Here is a 23,005-nt window from a genome sequence, read left to right on the forward strand (position 1 = left end):
AGAAAAATAGATCAATGAAACAGAATAGAGAACCCAGAAATAAAGTCCACATACCTACAACCAACTGATCTTTGTCAAAATCAACAAAAATATAAACATGGGGAAAAGATGCCCTATTCAGTAAATGGTGTTGGAAAAATTGGACAGCCATATGAAGAAGAATCAAACAGGACCCATATCTCTCAGCATATGTAAAAATTAACTCAAGATGGATTAAAGATTAAACATGAGACTTGAAACTAGGGCCGGGCATGGTGGCTTACACCTGTAATCCAAGGACTTTGGAGGCCAAGGAGGGTGGATCACCTGAGGTCGGGAGTTCAAGACCAGTCTGACCAACATGGTGAAATCCCATCTTAAAAAAAAAAAAAAAAAAAAGACTTGAAACTATAAAAATCATAGAAGAAAACCTAAGAAAAACTCTTCTGGACATTGGCTTAGGCAAAGGATTTGTCCTTAAAAACAAATGCAACAACAAAAAATAGACAAATGAGACTCAAACTAAAAAGCTTCTGCACCACAAAAGAAACAGTCAACAGAGTAAATAGACAACCTATAGAATGGGAGAAAATATTTCCAAACTATGTATCCAATAAAGGGCTAATATCCAAAATCTATTAGGAAAGGCTGGGCACAGTGGCTCATGCCTGTAATCCCAGCAATTTGGGAGGCCGAGGGTGGTGAATCACTTGAGGTCAGGAGTTTGAGACATGGTGAAACCCTGTCTCTACTAAAAATACAAAAAATTAGCCAGATGTGGTGGCACGCGCCTGTAATTCCAGCTACTCAGGAGGCTGAGGTAGGAGAATTGCTTGAACCTGGAGGGTAGAGGTCACAGTGAGTTGAGATCACATCACTTCATTCCAGCCTGGGCGACAGAGCAACAAAATAATAAGAACAACAAAATAATAATCTACAAGGAACTCAATTAACTCAAGAAGGAAAAAATATATAATCCCATTAAAAAGTAGGCATTCTGCAGAAACTGGGCTCAAAAAAAGAAAAAAGTGGACAAAGGACATGAATATTTTTTTGAAAGAAGACATATGAGTGTCCCACAAACATATATATATAAAAGCTCAACTTCACTAATCATCAGAGAAATGCAAATTAAAACTACAATGAGACAGTATCTTATACTAGTCAGAATGGCCATTATTAAAAAGTCCAGAAACAATACATGTTGGCGAGGGTGCGGAGAAAAGGGAACACTTATGCACTGTTGGTAGAAATGTGAATCAGTACAACCTCCATGGAAAATGGTATGGAGATCCCTCAAAGAACTAAAAATAGAACTACCATTTGATCCAGCAATCCCACTACTGGGTATCTACCCAAAGGGAAACAAATCATTATACCAAAAAGACACCTGCACTCATGTGCTTATCACAGCACTAGTCACATAGCAAAGATAGGAATCAACTTAAGTGCCCATCAACAGAAGATCTGATAGAGAAAATCTGGTGTGTAGATATACCATGGGATACTACTCAGTTATAAACATAGAATGAAATCACGTTTTACAGAATCGCAGGCCATTATCCTAGGTGAAATAAGTCCGAAACAGAAAGTCAGATACTGAATGTTGTCACTTATAAGTGGGAGCTCTAAGAGGACATACAGGGTAGAAAAACAAGACACTAGAGACTCCAAAAGGTGGGAGGGTAGGAGAGGGGTGAGAGTTGAAAAATTACCTACTGAGTACAATGTTCACTATTTGGGTAATGGGTACACCAAAAGCCCTGATTTCACCACGTGCAATATATCCATGTAATAAAATTGCACTTCTACCCTCTAAATCTATACAAAGAGAAAAAAGAACAAGACTCTGATGGGGAGGGACTGGCAAGGGTGACAGTGAGGAGACCAGTTAGGAAACTACTACACTAATTTGGATGAGAGATGATTTGGACAGGATAGTGCTGTGGGGTGGTGACAAGTGATTTGATACCATGTGTAGTTTGAAGGTAGAGCTAATAGGATTCTGTGAGGGACTGGATGGGAGACATGAGAGAAGAGATAAGGATGAAGACTTTGACCTGAGTAACTAGAAGGATGGAACTATGATTAACTAATAAGGGAAAAAGTGCAGGTGAAGTTAGTTTTGTTTGTTGCGTCTATTAGATGACCAAGTAGAGATGTGGAGCAGTGACAGAGGAAGTCGCCAGCAAGGAGGTGACACATAAAGCCATGAGAAGAGGTCCAGACACTGGGCCCTGCAAGCAGCAAAGTAGATGGAAGAGGACCAAACATGGAGATAAGAGAAAGTCCACAGTGTGGATCTCAGAAGCGAAGACGGGAGTTTCCCAGAGGAAGGAGCCATCAGCTCCATCAGAAGCTGCAGAGACTTCCAGAAGATGGGAAATGAGAACTACTGAAGTTAGTGTTGTGAAGGTCACTGGGGACCCTGACAATAGCAGTTCTGATGAAGTACTGTGATGCAAAAGCCTGGAGTGGGTTAAGAGGGAATGGGAAGAGAGAAATTAGAAAAATCGAGGGCAGACATCCTTTTGAGTTTTGCTGCGATGGGGAACAGGAGATGGGTGGCAACTGCAGGGGATATTGAAATCAAGAGAAAATTTCTTTTTTCTATGGGAAACTTCAGCATTGAACCAGTAGAGAGGGAAAAATTGATGATCTAAAGTAAAGAGGGGCTGGGTGCGGTGGCTCACACCTGTAATCCCAGTACTTTGGGTGGCCGAGGTAGGCAGATGACTTGAGATTAAGAGTTTTGAGTCCAGCCTTGGCCAAAATGGCAGCCAATGCATTCCAGCCTGGGTGACAGAGCAAGACTCTGTCTCAAAAATAAATACATACATACATAAAATAAAAAGGGAAAAAAATCACTGGCACAGTCATGTTGAGCAGGCAAAAGAGGATGGAATCTTGTGTTGGGGGTTGGCCTTAATTAGGCAATTGAGGCAGGAACTCTGGAAACTGTAGGGAAAGCTGATTCTACACAGGAAGGTAGGGAGAGGTGGTATTGGGAGTCTGAGGAGAGCTGGTTGCTTCCATTTTCTCAGTGAAGTGGGAGGCAAAGTTAGCCGAGAGTCAGGATAAAGGAAGAGATGTGAGAGGTTTGAGGAGAAACAAAATGTGAAATAGTCTTCCAGGAGAGTGGGAGAGGAGAGGAGGTGGAGCCAGGAGCTGCATGCAGTTAATATGAAGGAAGCACCAGTCTTCATAGATCATATCCCCAGAGCAGCCAAACAAGGGCTCTCAGAAGTATTTTTTGCCAGAGTGAGAGGTTCAGCTGAGCCACTTACAGCCTATTTTAGTTTTCCATGTGACAATGTACTGTGTGGCTACTAAAAGCTTTTGCAAAGAGTGCAAAGATAATTAGTCTGAGCCCAGACCCTTGGCCCTGTTCTTTTCTTTTGAGACAGGGTCTTGCTGTGTTACCCAGGGTGGAGTGCAATGGCGTAATCACAGCTCACCACAGCTTCAACCTCCAGGGCTCAAGCAATCCTCCTGCCTCAGCCTCCCAAAGTGCTGGGATTACAGATATGAGCCACTGTGCCTGGCCAACTTTTTCAAACTGTCTTATCTCTCTCTCTCTTTTCTTTTTTTTTTTTTTTGAGAGGGAGTTTCGCTCTCCTTGCCCAGGCAGAAGTGCAATGGCGCAATCCCAGCTCACTGAAACTTCCACCTCCGGGGTTCAAGCAATTTTCCTGACTCAGCCTCCCAACTAGCAGGGATTACGGGCATGCACCACCATGCCCGGCTAATTTTATATTTTTACTAGAAATGGGGTTTCTCCATGTTGGTCAGGGTGGTCTCAAACTCCTGATCTCAGGCGATCTACCCTCCTCCCAAAGTGCTGGGATTACAAGCGTGAGCCACCTCACCTGGCCCAGACTGTCTTATCTCTTATCGCCTGGATTACTTACTGCAAGAGCCTCCCATCAGAGCTCCCTGCCTCTCACCTTGCCCCATCCTATACAATGCACCAGACTGTGAGCACAAGTCTAATCATGACAGTCACTTGCTCAGAACCCAACAGGGGCTCTTGATGGCCTGTGGAATAAAATTCAAACTCACTTCAGCAAATCCATGGGCTTCTACATCTGGCTTCTGCCCACTTCTCTTTGTCTTTCCACAATTCACTCTCCTGAGCTCCAGATACACTAGACACAGTTAGTTTCCCAATCCCAACCAGGCCCGCTCAAGCATTTGTGCCTTCTGTCCAAAAGACCCTCACCCTTTCCTGCCTGTGAAGCCTCTGCTAAGATTAAAGGCAAACACTGAGTAGTCCAGGAAGCCTCCATTGCTAGCTGTTCTTCCTCTCCTTCAAAGTTAGGTGACTGTCTTCCATGTGGACAGTCTAAAGACTGAGTGCCGGCCGGGTGTGGTGGCTCATGCCTGTAATTCCAGCACCCTGGGAGGCTGAGGCAGGCAGATCACCTGAGGTCAGGAGTTCAAGACCAGCCTGATCAACACAGAGAAACCCATCTCTACTAAAAATACAAAATACAAAATTAGCTGGGCATGGTGGCGCATGCCTATAATCCCAGCTACTCGGGAGACTGAGGCAGGAGAATCACTTGAACCCAGGAAGCAGAGGTTGCGGTGCACTGAGGTCACGCCACTGCACTCCAGCCTGGGCAACAAAAGCGAAACTCTGTTTCAAAAAAAAAAAAAAAAAAAAAGACCAAACTCCTACAGTGCTGTGGCCATGGAACTACCAGAGTCATCACCAATACAGTGCAGTGACTAAGGGCATGGGCCTTGGAACTGGACAGCCTAGGATGCATATTGGCTTTGCCACTTAATAACCGGATAACCTTGAACAAATTACTTAAATTTCCTATGCTTCAGGATTCTCCTCTGTAAAATGTGGTTAATAATAAAAGTATCAACTGGAAAGGGCTATCTCTAGAATTATACACGATAAAGTGCGAGCAGAAGGCCTGGCATAAATTAAGTCCTCAACAATCTTCCTTCAGTCTAAGTCTCTCCTGCCTCCCATTTCCTTGTCTGCTGGTCTCTAACAATGAGTATCTTAGCTCAACAGGTATTACTTTTAAAGGGAGCTCAATTGTGCCATGGTGGGCTTCCTATCATCTTTAATCTTAAGCTTTTACAATGACATGGTGCCTATGAGGAAACAGGGAAAGGGTGCTGAGGGAGGACCAGGCAGTCAGGCACCATTAAAGTCTTGAGACATGGGTTCATTTGCTGCTTGCCAGGTGATAAGAATGATGCCCTGAGGTCTCTTATTGACCCTAAGGTCTCCAGACACAGGATGGAATCATGGCTTATGATGTGCAAGATGAAATGATCAGGCAGAAATAGAAAAACGAAAATTTACTTCTGGGCCGGGCGTCGTAGCTCATGCCTGTAATCCCAGCACTTTGGGAGACTGAGGAGGACAGATCACCTGAGGTCAGGAATTCGAGACCAGCCTGACCAACGTAGAGAAAACCCATCTCTACTAAAAATACAAAATTAGCCAGGCATGGTGGTGCATTTCTATAGTCCCAGCTACTCGAGAGGCTGAGGCAGGAGAATCACTTGAACTCAGGAGGTGGAGGTTGCTGTGAGCCTAGATTGCACCACTGCATTCCAGCGTGGGCAACAAGACTGAAACTCCGTCGCCAAAAAAAAAGAAGAAAATTTACTTCCAAAACATCAATAAATGCATAAGACAGGTGTGTTTAAAATGCAGACTCAATCCAGGCTAAGTTTGTTGTGCACTTGTGATAATGTGTTTCTCTGCATTGATTGATTTAAAAGAAAAAAAACAAGAGAGAAAATGTGAATTTACTCAGGTTATCCAACTAAAAGGCTAGTGTCCAGAGCACACAGGTGGCCAGGTGTGATGGCTCATGCCTGTAACCCCAGCACTTTGGGAGGTGGAGGCAGGTGGATCGCCTGAGGTCAGGAGTTTGAGACCAGTCTGGCCAACATGGCAAAACCCCATCTCTACTAAAAATACAAAAAAGTAGCTGGGCGTGGTGGTGCATACCTGTAGTCCCAGCTACTTAGGAGGCTGTGGCAGGAGAACTGCCAGAGAATTGCTTGAACCCAGGAGGTTGAGGCTGCAGTAAGCTGAGATCACACCACTGCACTCCAGCCTGAGTGACAGTGAGACTGTCTTAAAAACAGAAAGCACAGAGATGACTGTCTAGCTGTCCCAAGCACTGGTCAGACCACACCTAACACATTATAGTCAAGTCAGGGCACCACAGTTTATCTATTTATTTTATTTTTTGGAGACAGGGTATCATTCTGTTGCCCAGGCATGAGTGCAATGGCATGATCTTGGCTCACTGAAGTCTTGACCTCCTGGGCTCAAGCGATCCTTCCACCCCAATCTCCCAAGTAGCTGGAACTATAGGCACATGCCCCTATACCTGGTTAATTTTTCTTTATTCTTTTTGTGGAGATGGGGCCTCACTATGTTGCCCAGGCTGGTCTCAAACCCCTAGCCTCAAGTGATACTCCTGTCTTAGCCTCTCAAAGTTGCTGGGATTCCAGATGTGAGCTACCAAGCCCGGCCAGGGCACCACACTTTAGAAGGGGCACCAAAAAATAGTGACTCCAAAGGAACAAATAACAAAAAGCAACACAGGGAACTGAATGGGGACAGGTGGAGGTACCACAAACATTTAGCTTAGTAAACAGAAAACTCAGAGAGAACCAGCATAGTTTACTTCAAATATCTAGGGAACTGCCAGGTGCTGTCTGAGGCTTCTCTGGGTAGCTCTTGAGAGGTTAACCTGGGCAAATCGAGGGGGGTTACAAAGTTTGCTCTTAATTAGAGTTAAGTCAAACCTTCGAAATTCAGGCAAGCTCGGCTCCTTTCTCATGGAAGCTGCCTGGCATACAGCACCTGCTGAGGGATCAGAAAGGGACATCGGGTGAAGAGAGCTCAGGGCCCAGCTGGGCCAGAGCTACAATGTTCTGGTGGGCAAAGAGGAGTTGATACAATCAAATTGCCTCCCTTGGGAATCTGTTCTAAGAAATCAAAAAAATATGGCAGTGAGCAGTGGGAGCTGAAGATGAAAGGATGCCACAAACCTAGAGGGAACAGACTCTGAGTGGTTCAAGCCAAGTGAAGTTAGGAGGAAGCAGAAACTGAATAAACAGTAGCTATCAGTGGGAGAAAAACCATAGAGGAGAAAGAAAAAAAATGTATAATGGAACAAAGAAAATGAGATATCATGAGAAGAAGACACAGAGAGCCTGAAGCCATGAGACAGTCCCGCAAGCCACCCCGATTTCCGTAACCGCATTTCCCACCGGTTAAGGTGCACACTCATAAACAAACTCCCCTTTTTTTCTCAAGTTAAGTTTGTAAACCTTTAGTCATTGTAACCAATAAAGCTTAGTAAGAGGATGCCTCCTCTGGGTGGAAGCTGGACCAGGGACCTCTGGAGGCCTTGTCCTTTAGCTGCTCTGTGACTGATGACATTAGTCATAGTACTTCATGCTTTGTTTCTCTAAAATACTTCCATAAATTTAGCCCGTTATCCTCATACACTCCCCTAAAATGCAGATAAGGTGGGTAATAATGAGTTTGGGTAAGGAGAGAGGTGGTGGAGTAGAGAGGTGAATACTCCATCTACAGTCAGGAAGCCAAGGTTCAGAGAGGTTAAATGACTAGGCCAAGGTCATTCTGCAAGTAAGACAGTTAGGGTCTCCCAACTTTCAGTTTAGTGTTTTTTCTTATTTATTTGTTTAATTATGTATTTATTTAGAGACAGGGTCTTGCTCTGTTGCTCAGGCTGGAATTCAGTGGTATAATCACGGCTCACTGCAGCCTCGACCTCCTGGGCTTAACTGATCCTCCCGCTGCAGCCACCACATCTGGCTAATTTTTTATTTTTTCTGGTAGAGACAGAGTCTTATGTTGCTCACGCTGGTTTTGAACTCCTGGCCTCAAGCCATCCTCCCACCTCAACCCCCCAAAGTGCTGGGATTACAGGCACGAGCCACTGTACCCGGCCTTGTTTTTCCCTATAATTCTATGTAAGTCTCTCCTTCACTCAGGTTTTCCATTTGCCATAAATCTCCTTCCCCAAATCCCAGACATGTCAGAGATTTCACTGTGCTGCAGGGAAATCTAAGGGACCCCACAGCTGCCCCAAGAACTCCAGTTTTCTCCTTACCAAGGTGCTTCTGCAGGAAGGCCAACATGGCCCGCACCATAACCTCCTGCCCTTCATAGGGGTCCAGACTCCCACGGGTTTGAGTGGAGAAGAATTTACCAATCAAGTTGCCAGTTATAAAAGCAAAGTCAGTTTGACTCCGATGAACAGAACCGCTAGGGGAAAAGAAAAATAACTGGTAGGGGTCTGGAGGCTAAGGCATATGTGTTAAGCACCTACTATGTGCAAGGTGTTTTTCATCCATTATCACACTTCATTTTCATAGCAACCTTGTAAGGGAAGTATTTTCCCCATTGACAGAATCCAAGGAGAGAAACAATCTGCTTAGGATCAGGTCACACAAGTAATTGGGGATGGAGTTAGGACTTGAAGCCAGATGTGCCTGGCTTCAAAGGTAGCTCAGCCCCTAACTGCAACACCTGACAGTGCAGGGAAAAGGCTGAGCTAGCTGGAGCAGGGACAGGAGCAAGGAGGTAGAGTCTGTGGCATGTGACATTTCTGTTACTACAATCTATTAGTTATGGCTTTTGCCCAGTGAATTTCAAACATTCACAAAACAAATTAAGACCTTCTTTAGAACTGTACCTCAGAGTGAAGAGGAAAAAGGAATTACTTGCCTTTATTTAAATAATCAGAAAAGTAAGAGTGAGTGCTTTGTAAGAGGGGGTTTCTGGGTTAGAACTTCAGTCCTTTGACACTAAATACATTTAGTGAAATCCTCACTGGGTTAATTTTGGGCTAAATTATTCATAACTAAATTTACCAGTCAATTCAGTGAGAGAAAGCAAATTTAAATGCTAAAGTATTTGTCTGATATCACAGAAAGACTAAGTTTAAAAAATGCCTTAGTTAAGGCACACAAAAAGGTACATATATATAACATATGGGATACTTGAGTATCCAGCACTCAGTTGAATAAGTGACACATTGCCGGGAGTTAAGTCCCCTGTGTATATCCCTTCCTAACTGGCCTCACCTCCCTTCCCTCCTGGTCACAGTTATCTTGAATCTGACCTGGGGGAGCATTCAGGGAGTGTCTACTGCCATGAAACCAAACTGAAGGAGGAGGGTTGACAAGGCAGCCAGGACCAAGATGAACAAGGGAAGAAGCCACTGGCCATCTGCTGACCCCAGTGCTCAGGGCTCTGGATTTGGCATTTCAACTACCCAAGTGACTCCAGAGGTTCATGGCATGTAGTCACTTGTCATTTGCCGAAACAGGAACCGGATCCCAGAAGCCTGTGTGCTGCTGGGCTCGACTGCAGGGTAGGAGCAGTCCGTGAGATCTCAGCCCGACATATGCAGCTCAATATCACCTCCCACATGTGGAACATTTCTTAAAGTCACTAGAAATGATTTTTTCCCTATGAAAAATGGCTCCCAAAAGAAAACCAACTGATAGTGCTGATGATAAAAGTGAAGAAAATATGGCTTCTCTTGACCAGAATATAGACGGTTTATAGAAGACAACATATGTTACAGTGACCTGTGATTTTAATATTCACAAAGGTGTCTAAAATGTGTCTGGTGAATATCAAAGGTCCACCTATTCACAGTCTTCAAAGACCCAATAAAATTCCCAAATGAGGCTAGCAATCTCTGGAACTCACCCAGACCCACACCACTTCCTTTCCAACACACAATCCCATAATGCCCCTTTTCAGAAAGCACGAGGTAAATCCTGTCATAAAATCAGATAAACTATGGAAGAAATCACTATAGATGGAGCTTAGTGGAAAGAGAGACAGACAGAAAATTCTGAAAGAATTTAGACTTTGAAATTCGGTAAGTATTCAGGTATTCTACTAATGGGTAGAAAGTTCTAGGTAATCCAGAAATTAAGGGTGCCATAGCAAGTAGTGAATGGCGAGGGCACTGGGATCATGACCTTGTGGTTTACTCACAGAACGGTTATGATCCTAGATTGTTCATGCTGGGCACATATCTTCTTCATCAAATTGACACTCTCCATTGTCTGGAATTTCTCAGCATTGATAAAGAACACAGGGCCTCGGGCCTTGGGGTAAAAGTCATGTTCAAGAGGAAACATCCAAGCATCCAGAGCCACCGCACACCTGGAATAGGACCAGACATCTGGAATTGCCAGTGAAATCTCAGGCAAAAATAGGGTGGAAGGGGGAAGGGTGGAGTTCCTCCCTTTGTTGGGTAAAGGCTCAGAAAGCCAGGAAGGGGGTACCACGGCCCACGGCCTTCAGTTAGGATCTTATATAGGAATCACTTTTACTTTTCACCCAAGATCCTTCTAGATTTCAAACTCCCTGAAAGCAAGGATCAGATCTCCTTCTCCTGGATCTACTCTCAGGTGACTGACCTGAGTTCCACAGAATGGCACTTCACTCATTCATTTAGTTATTCATTCATTCAACATTCATTGAGTGCCTACTGTGTGCTGTGGATACAGACATAAGTGAGGGTTCTTGCTCACAAGGAGCTCCCAGTCCAGTAGGGAAGACAGAACAGACAAGGTGACAAAACAATATAGCTTAGTGCCCTGATTGCACAAGGTGCTATGTGAGGTTAGGAAAAGCCTCCTTGGTGCCAACAGTAAAAACATGTCACCAAGGGCAATATTATGGCCTTAAGATTTAGCCATTTCCCTCCTCGGACCCCTAAAATGCTCCTCCATTCCTCTCCATCTCAATAAGGGACAATTGTCTTCCACTCACATAATAGATACACAAATGAAAAACCCTGGGCTCGTCATGGTAGCTCATCCCTATAATTCCAGCACTTGGGGAGGCTGAGGCAGGAGGATCACTTGAGCCCAGGAGTTCAAGACCAGCCTGGGCAACATAGTAAGACACTATCTCTAACAAAAAAAAATTTTTTTTTTTAAATTAGCAGGGTGTGGTAGCATGTACCTGTAGTTCTAGCTATTTGAAAGGTTGGGACATAAGGATCACTTGAGCCCAGGAGGTTGAGGCTGCAGTGAGCTGATTGCACCACTGCACTCCAGCATGGGCAACAGAGTAAGACCTCTGTTGTTCTTTTTTTTTTTTTTTTTTTTTTTTTGCTTTTTTCTTTTTCTTTCTTTCTTTTTTAATCTCAAAAGGTATCAAGACCTCTGTTGTCTCAAAGGGAAAAAAATAAAAATAAAAACCTGCGTTTCCTCTCTTTCCTTCACCTCCCATATGACCAAGTCCTGAAAACTCCAAAACATATCCTGACTCCAATCACTTCTCTCCATCCCACTATCTCAATTCTGATGTAAATTCGTCATCATCTCTCACCTTGACTCTGAAACAGGCTCTCTCTAATGAGCCTCTAGGCTTTTGGTCTTGTCCTGCTACAGTCCATTCTTCACGAAGTAGCCAGAAGGATCTTATAAATGTAAGACTGATTTTTCTCTGTCGAAAATTTTCAACAGTTTCCCATCATACTTAGAATAAAATCTACACCTCCTTACCCTGGCCAAACAACCCTGTGCTCTCGTCCCTACTTCTCTCTCTGATCACAGCTTGAACTGCCTCCCCGTCACTCCCTATGCTCCTCCCACCCTAACACAGTAAGCTTCTTTCCACTGCAGGGCCTTTGCATTAGCTATTCCTGCTGGCTGGAAAGATCTTCCTCTAGATCTTCATACCACTGACTTCTTTGCCTTTCCAGTCTTGGTTTCACTTTTTCAGAGACATATCAGCCTGTTTTCTTTTTTGTTTTTTTTTTGAGACAGGGTCTTGCTCTATTGCCCAGGCTGAAGTGGTGCAATCATAGCTCACTGTAACCTCGAACTCCTGGGCTCAAGGGATCCTCCTGCCTCATCCTTCAAAGTAGCTGGAACTACAGGCATGCACTATAACACTTAGCTAAGTTTTTTGGTTTTGTTTTTTAATTTTTTTGTAGAGACAGCGTCTTGTGATGTTTCCCAGGCTGATCTCAAACTCCTGGTTCAAGCAATCCTCCTGCCTCAGCCTCCCAAAGAGCTGAGGTTATAGTAGTTAGCCAACACGCTCAGTCTTATTTTTCTTCATAGCACTTGGTCATGGGGATTTTATTATCTGTTGGCTTTTTCACTCGTCTGTCTCCTCCCACAATAACATAATTCTATGAAATCAGAGATCTTGTTTTCTTGTTTACCACTGAATCCTCAGCCCCAAAACAGTGCCAAGAACATAGTACTTGTGTAACAAATACTTGCTGAGTGAATATATGGTGTATGGAGCTAAGCACAGCAACACTACTAGGAAACTCACCGAAACTGGGTCTCCTTCGCCAAAGCCAGAATAGCTGTGGCCCCTCCAAATGAATGTCCCATCACAGCCACACGGCTCAGGTCAATGTTGCCCTGAGGAAAGCAGAGAACTTAGCCAAGTCAGAAACTCAGGACTGCTCTTTAGCAATTCATCAGGAGCAAGAGGAAGAAATAGTGAGGCGATAAGGCCAAAGGCACAACAGCGAGTGAGCCCACCAACATCACACTATCAAGAATCTCTTGCCTATGGAAGGCGCACCAGTCAAGCAGTCCTTGGACTGAACAGCTTTGTGTAGGCAGGAATTGTGAAAACTGTACTTTTCATGCTTACTTTTATAATCTCACTACTTAACAATAGCGGACCAGGGTAGACATTCAAATATCTATGAATAGGCTGGGCACGGTGGCTCACGCCTGTAATCTCAACACTCTGGGAGGCTGAGGCAGGTGGACTGCTTGAACTTAGGAATTTGAGACCAGCCAGGGCTCAAACATGACAAAACCTTGTCTCTACAAAAAAATACAAAAATTAGCCATATGTGGTGGTATGCACGCACAGTCGCAGTTACTGAGGAGGCTGAGGTGAGAGGATCGCTTGAGCCCAGGAGGTTGAGGCTGCAGTGAGTAATGATTGCACCACTGCATTCCAGCCTGGGTGACAGAGCGAGACCCTGTCTCCAAAAAAAAAAAAAAAAGAAAAATCTATGAAGAAATACTGACCGATTGGTCTATGAGCATGCTAACAATAAGAGCTGTCTCCATCTTCTAGAATCCCCACCTTATACACTGGTCCAAGGTCCATGACAAATGGACTGAGCTGAGGGTGGAACAGGGATGCTCCTGCTGCCTGTCCATTGTGCTCTGGAGCAAAGACCGCTTGTGCAGAAACCAGTGCAGGTTCTACTTTCTCTTTGGATATCTGTTGTGATTTTTATCCAAAGCCAAGGGGAAGAGTGAGTCTGTGCACTCTAACATGCTCCGCATGTATCTATTTCTGGTTGTACTCAGAAGCCTTCAGGGTATGGTTATATAAAAATCCATTGCAGCTGCCTGCTAAGGGGCTCAGGAGGCCTCTCCAGGCTCTGCGGCCCAGCCTCTGCTCTGAACTTCTGCTCTGCTCTCCCCACTGTCTATTCCAAGGCTTTGTACCTAAATCTTCCCCCTTCACTCGGTACCCTTAGATCAACAACTTGGTTGGATGGCCTCTTCGGCATTTAAAAAAAACAGGTAAATATATTCATATACCTCTAAAATCAGAGGTATAAAAAAAGTCTCCTACCTACTCCGTTTTTTCCACATGATTGCCCACCACCTACCTCCAAACAGGTAATTTCTTATGTGTCCCTGAAGAGATTGCTTATATTCATAAGTTAACATGAATATATACTTTCCCTCTTTTCATACACATGGCGCCGTATCTTTTTGTACATAACATTAGTACATAAAGAGCTTCCTCATGCTTGTTCACAGCTGCATTTGACTTGGCCATGGTATAGACAGCTAGCTGATCACCAAATCTTTTCCTTTTCTTCCTGGTCTCACAGCTAAACTATTTCCCAGCAGTTAGATAAGAACTTGTAAATGTTCTAGCCAACAGAATGTGAGCAAAAGTGGTATCTCTATTTCCACACCTGGTCCATAAACGGTCTCATACAAACCTCTATCGCCTTTCCCATTCTGTTGGCTTAATGCAAACAACAAATTTGGGATTCACAAATTTTGTGAGGTTAGAGACATAAAAGAGATTATAAAAGAACCTTGGATCCCTGAGTTGCCTCTTATATAGGAGCACCCATATTAAACTTCATGTAGGAGAGAAATACATTTAATACATTTCTACTGTGTTAAGCCACTGAAATATGGGGTTTACACACTAGCAATTACCATTCGCCAAGCAAATACATCCACTGTCCCATAATTAAACCAGTTCCCTCATTGGTGAGTGTTTAGGTTACTATCAAACTTTTGCTATAACAAACAACACTGGAATGAATAACACTGTCCCTCTATCATGCTGCATGTGTGCAGGTATTTATTTGTAGGATAAATTCCCAAAACTGGAAATTACTGGGTCAAAGAAACATATGCATCTGTAGTGTTGATGATTCCAATTGCCCAATGCCCGCCATGGGACGATTTGTATTCTTACCAGCAATGTAGAGAATATCTATTTCCCCACAACTTTGTTAACAGAGTAATCAGTGTTTAGATCTTACTCAATTTGATAGATGAAAATGTATTTAGCTTTTTTTAATGCTGTATTTCCCCTAAAAGGCTGCCCTCTTAACTAATCTAACTGTACTGTAGCCTGGCATTTCCCAATGCCTTTTTTTATTTTGAGATGTAGCCTCCCTTTGTCACCCAAGCTGGAATGCAGCAGCACAATCTTGGCTCACTGCAACCTCTGCCTCCTAGGCTCAAGCTCAAGCAATTCTGCTTCAGCTTCTGAGTAGCTGAACTATAGGCGCATGTCATTACGCCCAGCTAAATTTTTTATTTTTAGTAGAGATGGGTTTTGCCATGTTGGCCAGACTGGTATCAAACTCCTGGGCTCAAACGATCCGCCCCACTCAGCCTCCCAAAATGCTGAAATTACAAGCATGAGCCTGGCTTCCCAATGCCTTTCTCAGGCTCACTCACAGGCATGCAGGGCTAGACCTCAGTGCCCAGGGCCCCCCGACTCTCACTTTACCAACACTGTAGCTGGCAAAGCACTCTAGATTCCAGGGTCTGCCTTACCTATTGGTCATGTAGGCAGATGCTTCTCCTGGAGAATATTACCAAAACCTTTAAAATATACGTTCTGAAGAGGCTTTCGGGCACACAGCACAGGCTGTGGAATCAAAATGCCCCAATTTCATGTGTGACTCTACTACTTACTTAGCTAGGTATCTGGGGTACTTAGTCTTTTTGATCCTTGATTTCTTTCTTTCTTTCTTTTCTTTTTTTTTTTTTTTAAATAAACAAGGTTTCACCATGTTGGTCAGGCTGGTCTTGAACTCCCGACCTCAGGTGATCCGCCCGCCTTGGCCTCCAAAGTCCTTGGATTATAGGCATGAGCCACTGTGCCCGGCAGATCCTTGGTTTCTTTCTATGTAAAGAGATAAGAATGCTTACTGCATAAATTTGTGGGAGGAGCTCTTAAAATAGCAAGTCTCGCTTGTAATCCCAGCACTTTGAGAGGCCAAGGTGGGCAGATCACCGGAGGTCAGGAGTTCAAGACCAGCCTGACCAACATGGAGAAACCCTGTCTCTACTAAAAATACAAAATTAGCTGGGTGTGGAGATGCATGCCTGTAATCCCAGCTACTTGGGAGGCTGAGGCAGGAGAACCACTTGCACCGGGGATGTGGAGGTTGCAGTGAGCTGAGATCATGCCATTGCTCTCCGGCCTGGACAACAAGAGTGAAACTTGGTCTCAAAAAAAAAAAAAAACCAAAAAACCAAGTCTCATAAAGCAGTAATTGTAAATATACATGTATGTATTATATATGTATTATATACACACACACCATTCTTAATACAATATAATATGGCATAGCTATTAAAAGTGATGCAGTTGGGTGCAGTGGCTCATACCTGTAATCCCAACACTTTGAGAGGCCAAGGCGGGTGGATTGCCTGAGCCCAGGAGTTTGAGACCAGCCTGGGCAACATGGTAAAACCCCATCTCTACAAAATACAAAAAATTAGCTGGCATGGTTGCACACACCTGGAGTCCTAGCTACTTGGGAGGGTGTGGTGGCTACAGTGAGTGGTGATGGCACCACTGTATTCCAGCCTGGCTGACAGAGTCAGGCCCTGTCTCACAAAAATAAACAAAAATAAATAATAAAAGTCATGCTATACAGGAGGATTGCTTAAGCCTAAGAGTGTGAGTCTAGCCTGGGCAGACAACAAGACCCTGTCTCTAAAAACTTTTTTTTTAAATCATACCATAGAAAAATATTAATTGGGTGGGGGTGGTAGCTCACGCCTGTAATCACAACACTTTGGGAGGCCAAGGTGGGTGGATCATGAGGTCAAGAGATCGAGACAATCCTGGCCAACTTGGTGATATCCCGTCTCTACTAAAAATGCAAAATATTAGCTGGGCGTGGTGGTGCGCACCTATAGTCCTAGCTACTCGGGAGGCTGAGGTACGAGAATCACTTGAACCTGGGAGGCAGAGGTTGCAGTGAGCTCAGATCATGCCACGGCACTCCAGCCTGGCAACAGAGTGAGACTCCATCTCAAAAAAAAAAGAAAAATATTAATTGGCATAAGAAGATACTCATACTGTTTTGCTAAATGAAAATAAGGGCACAAAACAGCTTGTATTAAATGATAACATAGGCCGGGCGCGGTGGCTCAGGCCTGTAATCCCAGCACTTTGGGAAGCCGAGGTGGGTGGATCACGAGGTCAAGAGGTCGAGATCATCCTGGTCAACATGGTGAAACCCGTCTCTACTAAAAATACAAAAAATTAGCTGGGCTTGGTAGTGCGTGCCTGTAATCCCAGCTACTTGGGAGGCTGAGGCAGGAGAATTGCCTGAACCCAGGAGGCGGAGGTTGCGGTGAGCCAAGATCATGCCATTGTACTCCAGCCTAGGTAATAAGAGTGAAACTCCGTCTCAAAAAATAAAATAAAATAAAATAAAAAAATAAAATAAATGATAACATAATTGTGTAAAAAAATACACACATTAATACATTTTTTAAAAATTGGAAGGACAAATATAAAAATATTGAAAAAGGTTGTTTCATTTTTCTTCATACTTTTGTGTGATTCTTGGTTCTCTGAATACAGCCTGAATGACTTTTGAAATTATGGAGAAAAAAGATTGGGTGGGGGTGGGGCATGAAGAATGTACCTTCATAAGCACCAAATTCCATGTCCAGGATGGTTTCATACCCTCCTGGGACGGTTCGTGGGATTCCCTCAAAGGGAGGACTCAGCCTGCAGTGGACACCGGTTGTTTGCTGCTCAGTAGCCTGAACCCTCTCCCTGCTATCCACCTGGTCCTGTGGTGGTCAATCACCTGACCCAGAAGTGGGACTGTAACTTAGGCAGGCCAATCTGAACACCCTCTCCCTCTGACGCAGGGACTGGCGTAGAGGGGCATGAGACCCGTAGTGTCACAGCTTTCCCAGATTAGTGGAAGCTAAGACAGTCTCTATTCTTTTTAAACCTGGAGCTATAAATTGATACACAGGCTTCAATTGCTAGCAACCATCTTTTTTGCCTAAAGAACAGAGTCTGGTGAGAAACCCATATATATATACAGAGAAACTGAGGCAGGAGAGGGGAGAGAAGAGTGCCAAGGCTTTGATGATAATGTCCGAGACACTGGGTCTAACTACACCGGCGTCGAGTTGGCCTTTGGTCTTCTTGGTAGTTTTATGAGCCAATCAGTTCTCTTTTGTTTACACTACTTAGTTAAGTTTCTGTTACTTGTAACCAAGAAAGCCCTGAATACTGGGCTCTAGGACATACCAATTGTTTCCATACCTTCAAAGTCATCAGATCCAAGCCACCAGGCAAGATGTTAAAGACGGCCTGGCCAGCAGTGACCTCTTGCAGGATCTTCAACACCCGTAAACACTCCCTTACCCGCTGATGCACCTGCAACAGAGACAGTCCCAATGGGAACTGGAACACTCCACAACTGTCCAGCGAAAATCTCACTCATGTACAGAGCCAAGGAAGAATGCATAGGAGTTTGCCCACCCATGCCTCAGCAAGTACCTTGGGTGCCACGTCCCGAGAAAGGCTCAGCTACCTTGCAGCTCACTTAAGCACTGCCTAACAACATAACATACTCAGCCCTGCTGTTCTGACTCCACCTACCTAACTATAGGGCTGTCAGAGGGATCCAATGAGATGATATATATGAATGCATTTTAAAAACAAAAGGAATTAGGAGTGCTGTTATTAGCAATCCAGTACTGGATTCCACTTGTCCATTCACATCACACATCTATTGTTTTTGTCTCCCAAGCACTTACCCCCCTTCCTTCTTCTGTTAACCCTGCCCTTTGATGATGCCTTTCCCACTCCCATTCTAATAATGTATTTCTGATGGGAAGGTCTCATTTTGTTACTTCTCCCCAGGCCTGGAATCCCTCTCCAGGATTTTTCAAACTGTAGTTTTGCACCAAGGCAGGGGACTGAGGGAGCAACTCAAACACAGCCCTCTTCTCATAGATGACATGAACACACACAAGCTCAGAACTGTCAAGAGCTGTGGTTCTGATGGGGTGCCGTGGCTCACACCTGTAACCCCAGCATTTTGGGAGGCCACAGTGAGAGGATTGCTTGAACTCAGGAGTCTGAGACCAGCCTGTGCAACACAGCAAGACCCCATCTCTACTAAAAAAAAAAATTGTGTAGTGGTGTGTGCCTGTAGTCCCAGCTACTCAGGAGGCTGAGGTGGGAGAATCACTTGAGCATAGGAGGTTGAGGTTGCTGTGAGTCATGTTGGTGCCGCCGCATTTTAGCCTGGGTGACAGAGTGAGACTCTGTCTCAAAAAAATAAAAATAAAAAAAAGTAGCTGGGCATAGTGGTGCATGCCTGTAGTCTCAGCTACTCGGGACGTTGAGGTAGGAAGATCTCGTGAGCCCAGGAGATTGAGACTGCAGTGAGCCGTGATCATGCCACTGCACTCCAGCAGCTTGGGTGACAGAGCCAGACTTGTCTCAGAAAAAGAAAAACAAACAAAAAAACCCCTATGGTTCTAACCTTAGAAAGTAAGTCAGTTTGAAGATGAGACCCACTAACCAAGAAACAGACAGAAATGAGGATGAAGAACAAACCCTGATGGCATTTGAATCTGGTTCCAATTGTTCTGCTCTTATAGTCTACCTATATGAGCTATCAATTTCCTTTTTTGCCTAAGTAAGTCTAAGTTAGATTTCTGTCACAGCAGTTGCAGGAGTCCTGATTAATATCCTATGTATTTCCATTGATGTGGCAAACTCAGATCCACTATGACTGAGATTTCAAGAGAGGGTTAACTAAAAGTCTTGCTATCAGATATAGTAGACAGAGGACAGGCTCACTAACTCTCCCTCCCCAACTGGCACAAACTTACCTGGGGATTCCGAATATGAAATTCCTTCTCCCCTTCCTCAACCCGACGGAAAGGGATCCATTCCTCCTCCAGCGATTCATTGGTGGACTGGTTCTCTTCTGGGGCCGGCTTGCAGAAATAGGTAGTTGCTGCTGACCGGTCCCTGAAATACACACATCATCAGAAAGAAACCAGAAAATATTCTTGAGCTTATTTTCCCCTTTACCAACTCCTCCCTTTCATCCAAGAGCCTCTATATATCACCCTTTGGCTAGGAGGGGAGGAAATCTGGGACATAAATAGGAAAGTGGAAAAAATATAGATTTTAGAGACAGAATTGGGTTTGAATTTCAACTCGCTGTGTCGTTTTTGGGAAATTACTTAACATCTTTGAACCTTGGTTTTCTCTTCTTTAAAAGGTGTATAATCCTGGCTTGCATGGTTGTCAAGAGGATTAGAAGTAGTACATTGATAAGGGACTAGTCTATATCTTAGCTCACTGTAGGTACCCAATCCATGGTGGCTCATCCCTCACCTGTGCTCTGGCACAGCAACCACAAAGCCATGTGAGGCCAGCTCCATGCAGAAGGCTGAATACAAAGTCCTGGAGATTCAAAAAGGAAGAAGGAAAAGGGATCAAAAGAACAGCCCAGCCTTCACCCTCATTCCAATCATGCTCTGCTAGCAGTCATATTGTGGAACTACCTTAACCTTATCAACCTTACCATATCAACCTTAACTATCTATCTACCTCTGGCTACCTTTCACTTGGGAGAAAAATAAACATTACTATATTGAAGTCACTATTATTGGGGGGGGGAGTTTCTGTTAAATACAACTTGCACAATTTCTAACTGATACAGGGAGGTCAGGTTCTTAAGTTCCTTTTCACCTTCTCCCACTTTTCCAGGGAAGGCAGTGAACTGGACTTTAGAGCCAGAGAGATTTCTGATCCCTTCCTAGTTCAAACTGTGTAACTTTGGGCAAGTCTGCCTTCCAGAGTCTGTTTGCCTACCTGAAAAATGGGCATCCCTGCCTGTTGACCTCACAGGGCTATGTGGGAACCAAATAAGACGATAGCACACTGAGAATGGTTAGGTATTTAACAGCACATATTCCTCCCTAGGATAGGAAACCATAGGGCCATGACCCATGGGAAGGATTTCAGAGCCCGAATTAACCACAGATGCAATGAGGTTAAACAATGTCCTTTATCCTCCCTTCCTTGGAATTTCATTCTGGTTAATGAAAAATATTTATAACTGACTTGCCCAAGTCTAATGAAGTGTGAAGTCTCAATACAGACTCTTAGACCAAAAGGACCACCTCCAAAGTCATGTGCTCACCTGCTCTCTCCATAAATACCTGTTGGCCTAGGAGGAAAATGTTTCTTTGCTTCTTTTCCCTGCTAGACTATAATATTCCTGAAGGCAGGAACTCTCTCTTCTTCACTACTGAATGCCCAGCCCTGGCACACAGCAGGTACTCAATCGAACAAGAAGCAGCATCAGGCCAGGCGCAGTGGCTCACGCCTATAATCCCAGCACTTTGGGAGGTCGAGGTGGGAGGATCACCTGAGGTCGGGAGTTTGAGACCAGCCTGACCAACATGGAGAAACCCTGTCTGTACTAAAAATACAAAAGTAGCAGGGTGTGGCGGCTCATGCTACCCAGCTACTCGGGAGGCTAAGGCGGGGAATAGCCTGAACTCAGGAGGTGGAGGTTGCAGTGAGCCGAGATCACGCCATTACACTCCAGCCTGGGCATTAAGAGCGAAACTCCGTCTCAAAAAAAAAAAAAAGGCCAGGTGTGGTGGCTCACACTTATAATCCCAGCACTTTGGGAGGCCGAGGCAGGTGGATCACGAGGTCAAGAGATTGAGACCATCCTGGTCAACAAGGTGAAACCCTGTCTCTACTAAAAATACAAAAATTAGCTGGGCATGGTGGTATGTGCCTGTAGTCCCAGCTACTCGGGAGGCTGAGGCAGGAGAATTGCTTGAACCCAGAAAGCGGAGGTTGCGTTGAGCCGAGATCGTGCCATTGCACTCCAGTCTGGGTAACAACAGCGAAACTCCATCTCAAAAAAAAAAAAAGAAAACAGCATCAAAAACCATCTAACTGCCTTTCTAACCTTATCTCCATTCTTACTTTCCACTTCCTGCTGTTGGCTACAGTTACGGGAGTTTATGTTCCTGCTCCTCTAGCAGATGCGACTTCCCTGATTTGTTAATCTTGGTATGTCCCACCTTCCTCTCATGCCAAGGGGCTGGCACAGCACAGATGCTCCACAGATGTCTGCTGAATGAATGAGAACCTAGCACACACACAGCCCTTGTATTCATTCAATAAATACTTATTGGTAAACAACTACTTTCCAGGCACTGTCCTAGGTACTGGAGCAATAGAAGATAGATGTGGTCTCTGCCTTCAAGAGCTTACAATCCAGTGAAGAAGACAGGCATTAAAGAATAATTACATGAGTAATTTATTTATTAGAATTATGTTAAATGCTGAGAAGTATAGATTGTCCTATGAAAGCACATTCTGGGAAAATTAATATAATAGGTTAATTGTCAGGATGGGTGTCCCTAGGACAATGACATCCAAACTAAGATCTTGAAGGTAATCTGAAATTAGGAAGAAAAGAGGAAGAGGGGGAAGAGGAAGAGAAGAGCAGAATGGTGAATAATCCAGGCAAAAAGTCCAATTTGTCTGGAGAGCTACGGTGGGGCAAATAGCAAGGAATGAGCCTGGAAACTTTGTCTTGGACCTGAATCAAGGTTAAGACCATGAGAAGAACAGAATTAAGTTCAAAGACCTATTAAAAACTTTAAGAAGAGACATTCATTCATTCACTCAACAAATACTTACTGAGTACCCATTATATGCTGGGTACTGCTTCAGGTGCTGGAATGACAGGAACATATTTCATTTTAAAATGGATCTCTCTGGCTACAGTGTGGACAATGGTTTGGGGGCTGGGCAGCAAAAACAGATGCCTTTGAGATGTGTAACATTCTGGGACATAAACTAGACATACATGTTGATAGATGAACAGAGAGAACATTCACAAGCTTAAATAGGAACACATGTACTACCGTTATTTATATAACATATCAAGGTGCAGAAATCAGAATTTATGGAAGAATTATAAATGAATAATGAAATTTGGGCCAAAGTTTCCCAAGTCTGATAAAGGAGATCTTACAATTCACCTCACCATATCACTCCATGTAGAGAACATGAGAGGAGAACCGACATGGGTGTGCACCTAGTAGGTGTCAACTGAACGGAATTCTCACAAACCACCCTGTGGGAGTGGCATTCGTCTTTGACAGATGATGGAATCTAAGTTCAGAGAATTAAACAACCTTCCCAGGCTCACACAGAGCACAAGGGATATGGCTGAGATTTGCAGGTTAGGCTGCTGGCTCCACAAGTGCAGGGAGCAAGTCTATCTTATTTGCTACTATGCCAGTGCCACACGCAGAATGGACCCTCATGTTGAATAAATGACTCTTGGCAGGGCACGATGGCTCAAACCTATAATAGCACTTTTGGAAGGCTGAGGCGGGAGGATGACTTAAGCTCAGGAATTTGAGATCAGTGTGGGCAACACATTGAGAC

General features: G+C 44.2%; 1 protein-coding gene across 16 annotated transcripts in view; it reads right to left on the bottom strand.

Annotated features, from left to right (window-relative positions):
• PAFAH2 (platelet activating factor acetylhydrolase 2) overlaps positions 1 to 23,005 on the bottom strand; it is a 62,860-nt gene that overhangs the window by 27,089 nt on the left and 12,766 nt on the right. For 8 of the 16 annotated variants that reach the window (XR_013519877.1, XM_054258954.2, XM_035308205.3 and 5 more), the window contains exons 5-9: positions 19,913 to 19,981; positions 19,399 to 19,540; positions 17,816 to 17,929; positions 12,326 to 12,417; positions 10,019 to 10,189 (exon numbers count right to left, since the gene is read on the bottom strand). Coding sequence is in view for 13 of the 16 variants with exons in the window: in XM_054258954.2 (XP_054114929.1) it covers positions 10,019 to 10,189; positions 12,326 to 12,417; positions 17,816 to 17,929; positions 19,399 to 19,540; positions 19,913 to 19,981 (588 nt within the window). In the remaining 3 variants the exon portion in view is untranslated. Of the gene's footprint in view, positions 1 to 6,777; positions 6,839 to 8,114; positions 8,270 to 10,018; positions 10,190 to 12,325; positions 12,418 to 17,815; positions 17,930 to 19,398; positions 19,541 to 19,912; positions 19,982 to 23,005 lie in introns of all 16 variants that reach the window. The other 8 variants (XR_013519875.1, XR_013519876.1, XM_035308201.3 and 5 more) reach the window with 3 other exon arrangements.

This window comes from Callithrix jacchus, chromosome 7 (assembly GCF_049354715.1).
Source record: "Callithrix jacchus isolate 240 chromosome 7, calJac240_pri, whole genome shotgun sequence".
In the NCBI taxonomy this organism is placed as follows: Eukaryota; Metazoa; Chordata; class Mammalia; order Primates; family Cebidae; genus Callithrix; species Callithrix jacchus.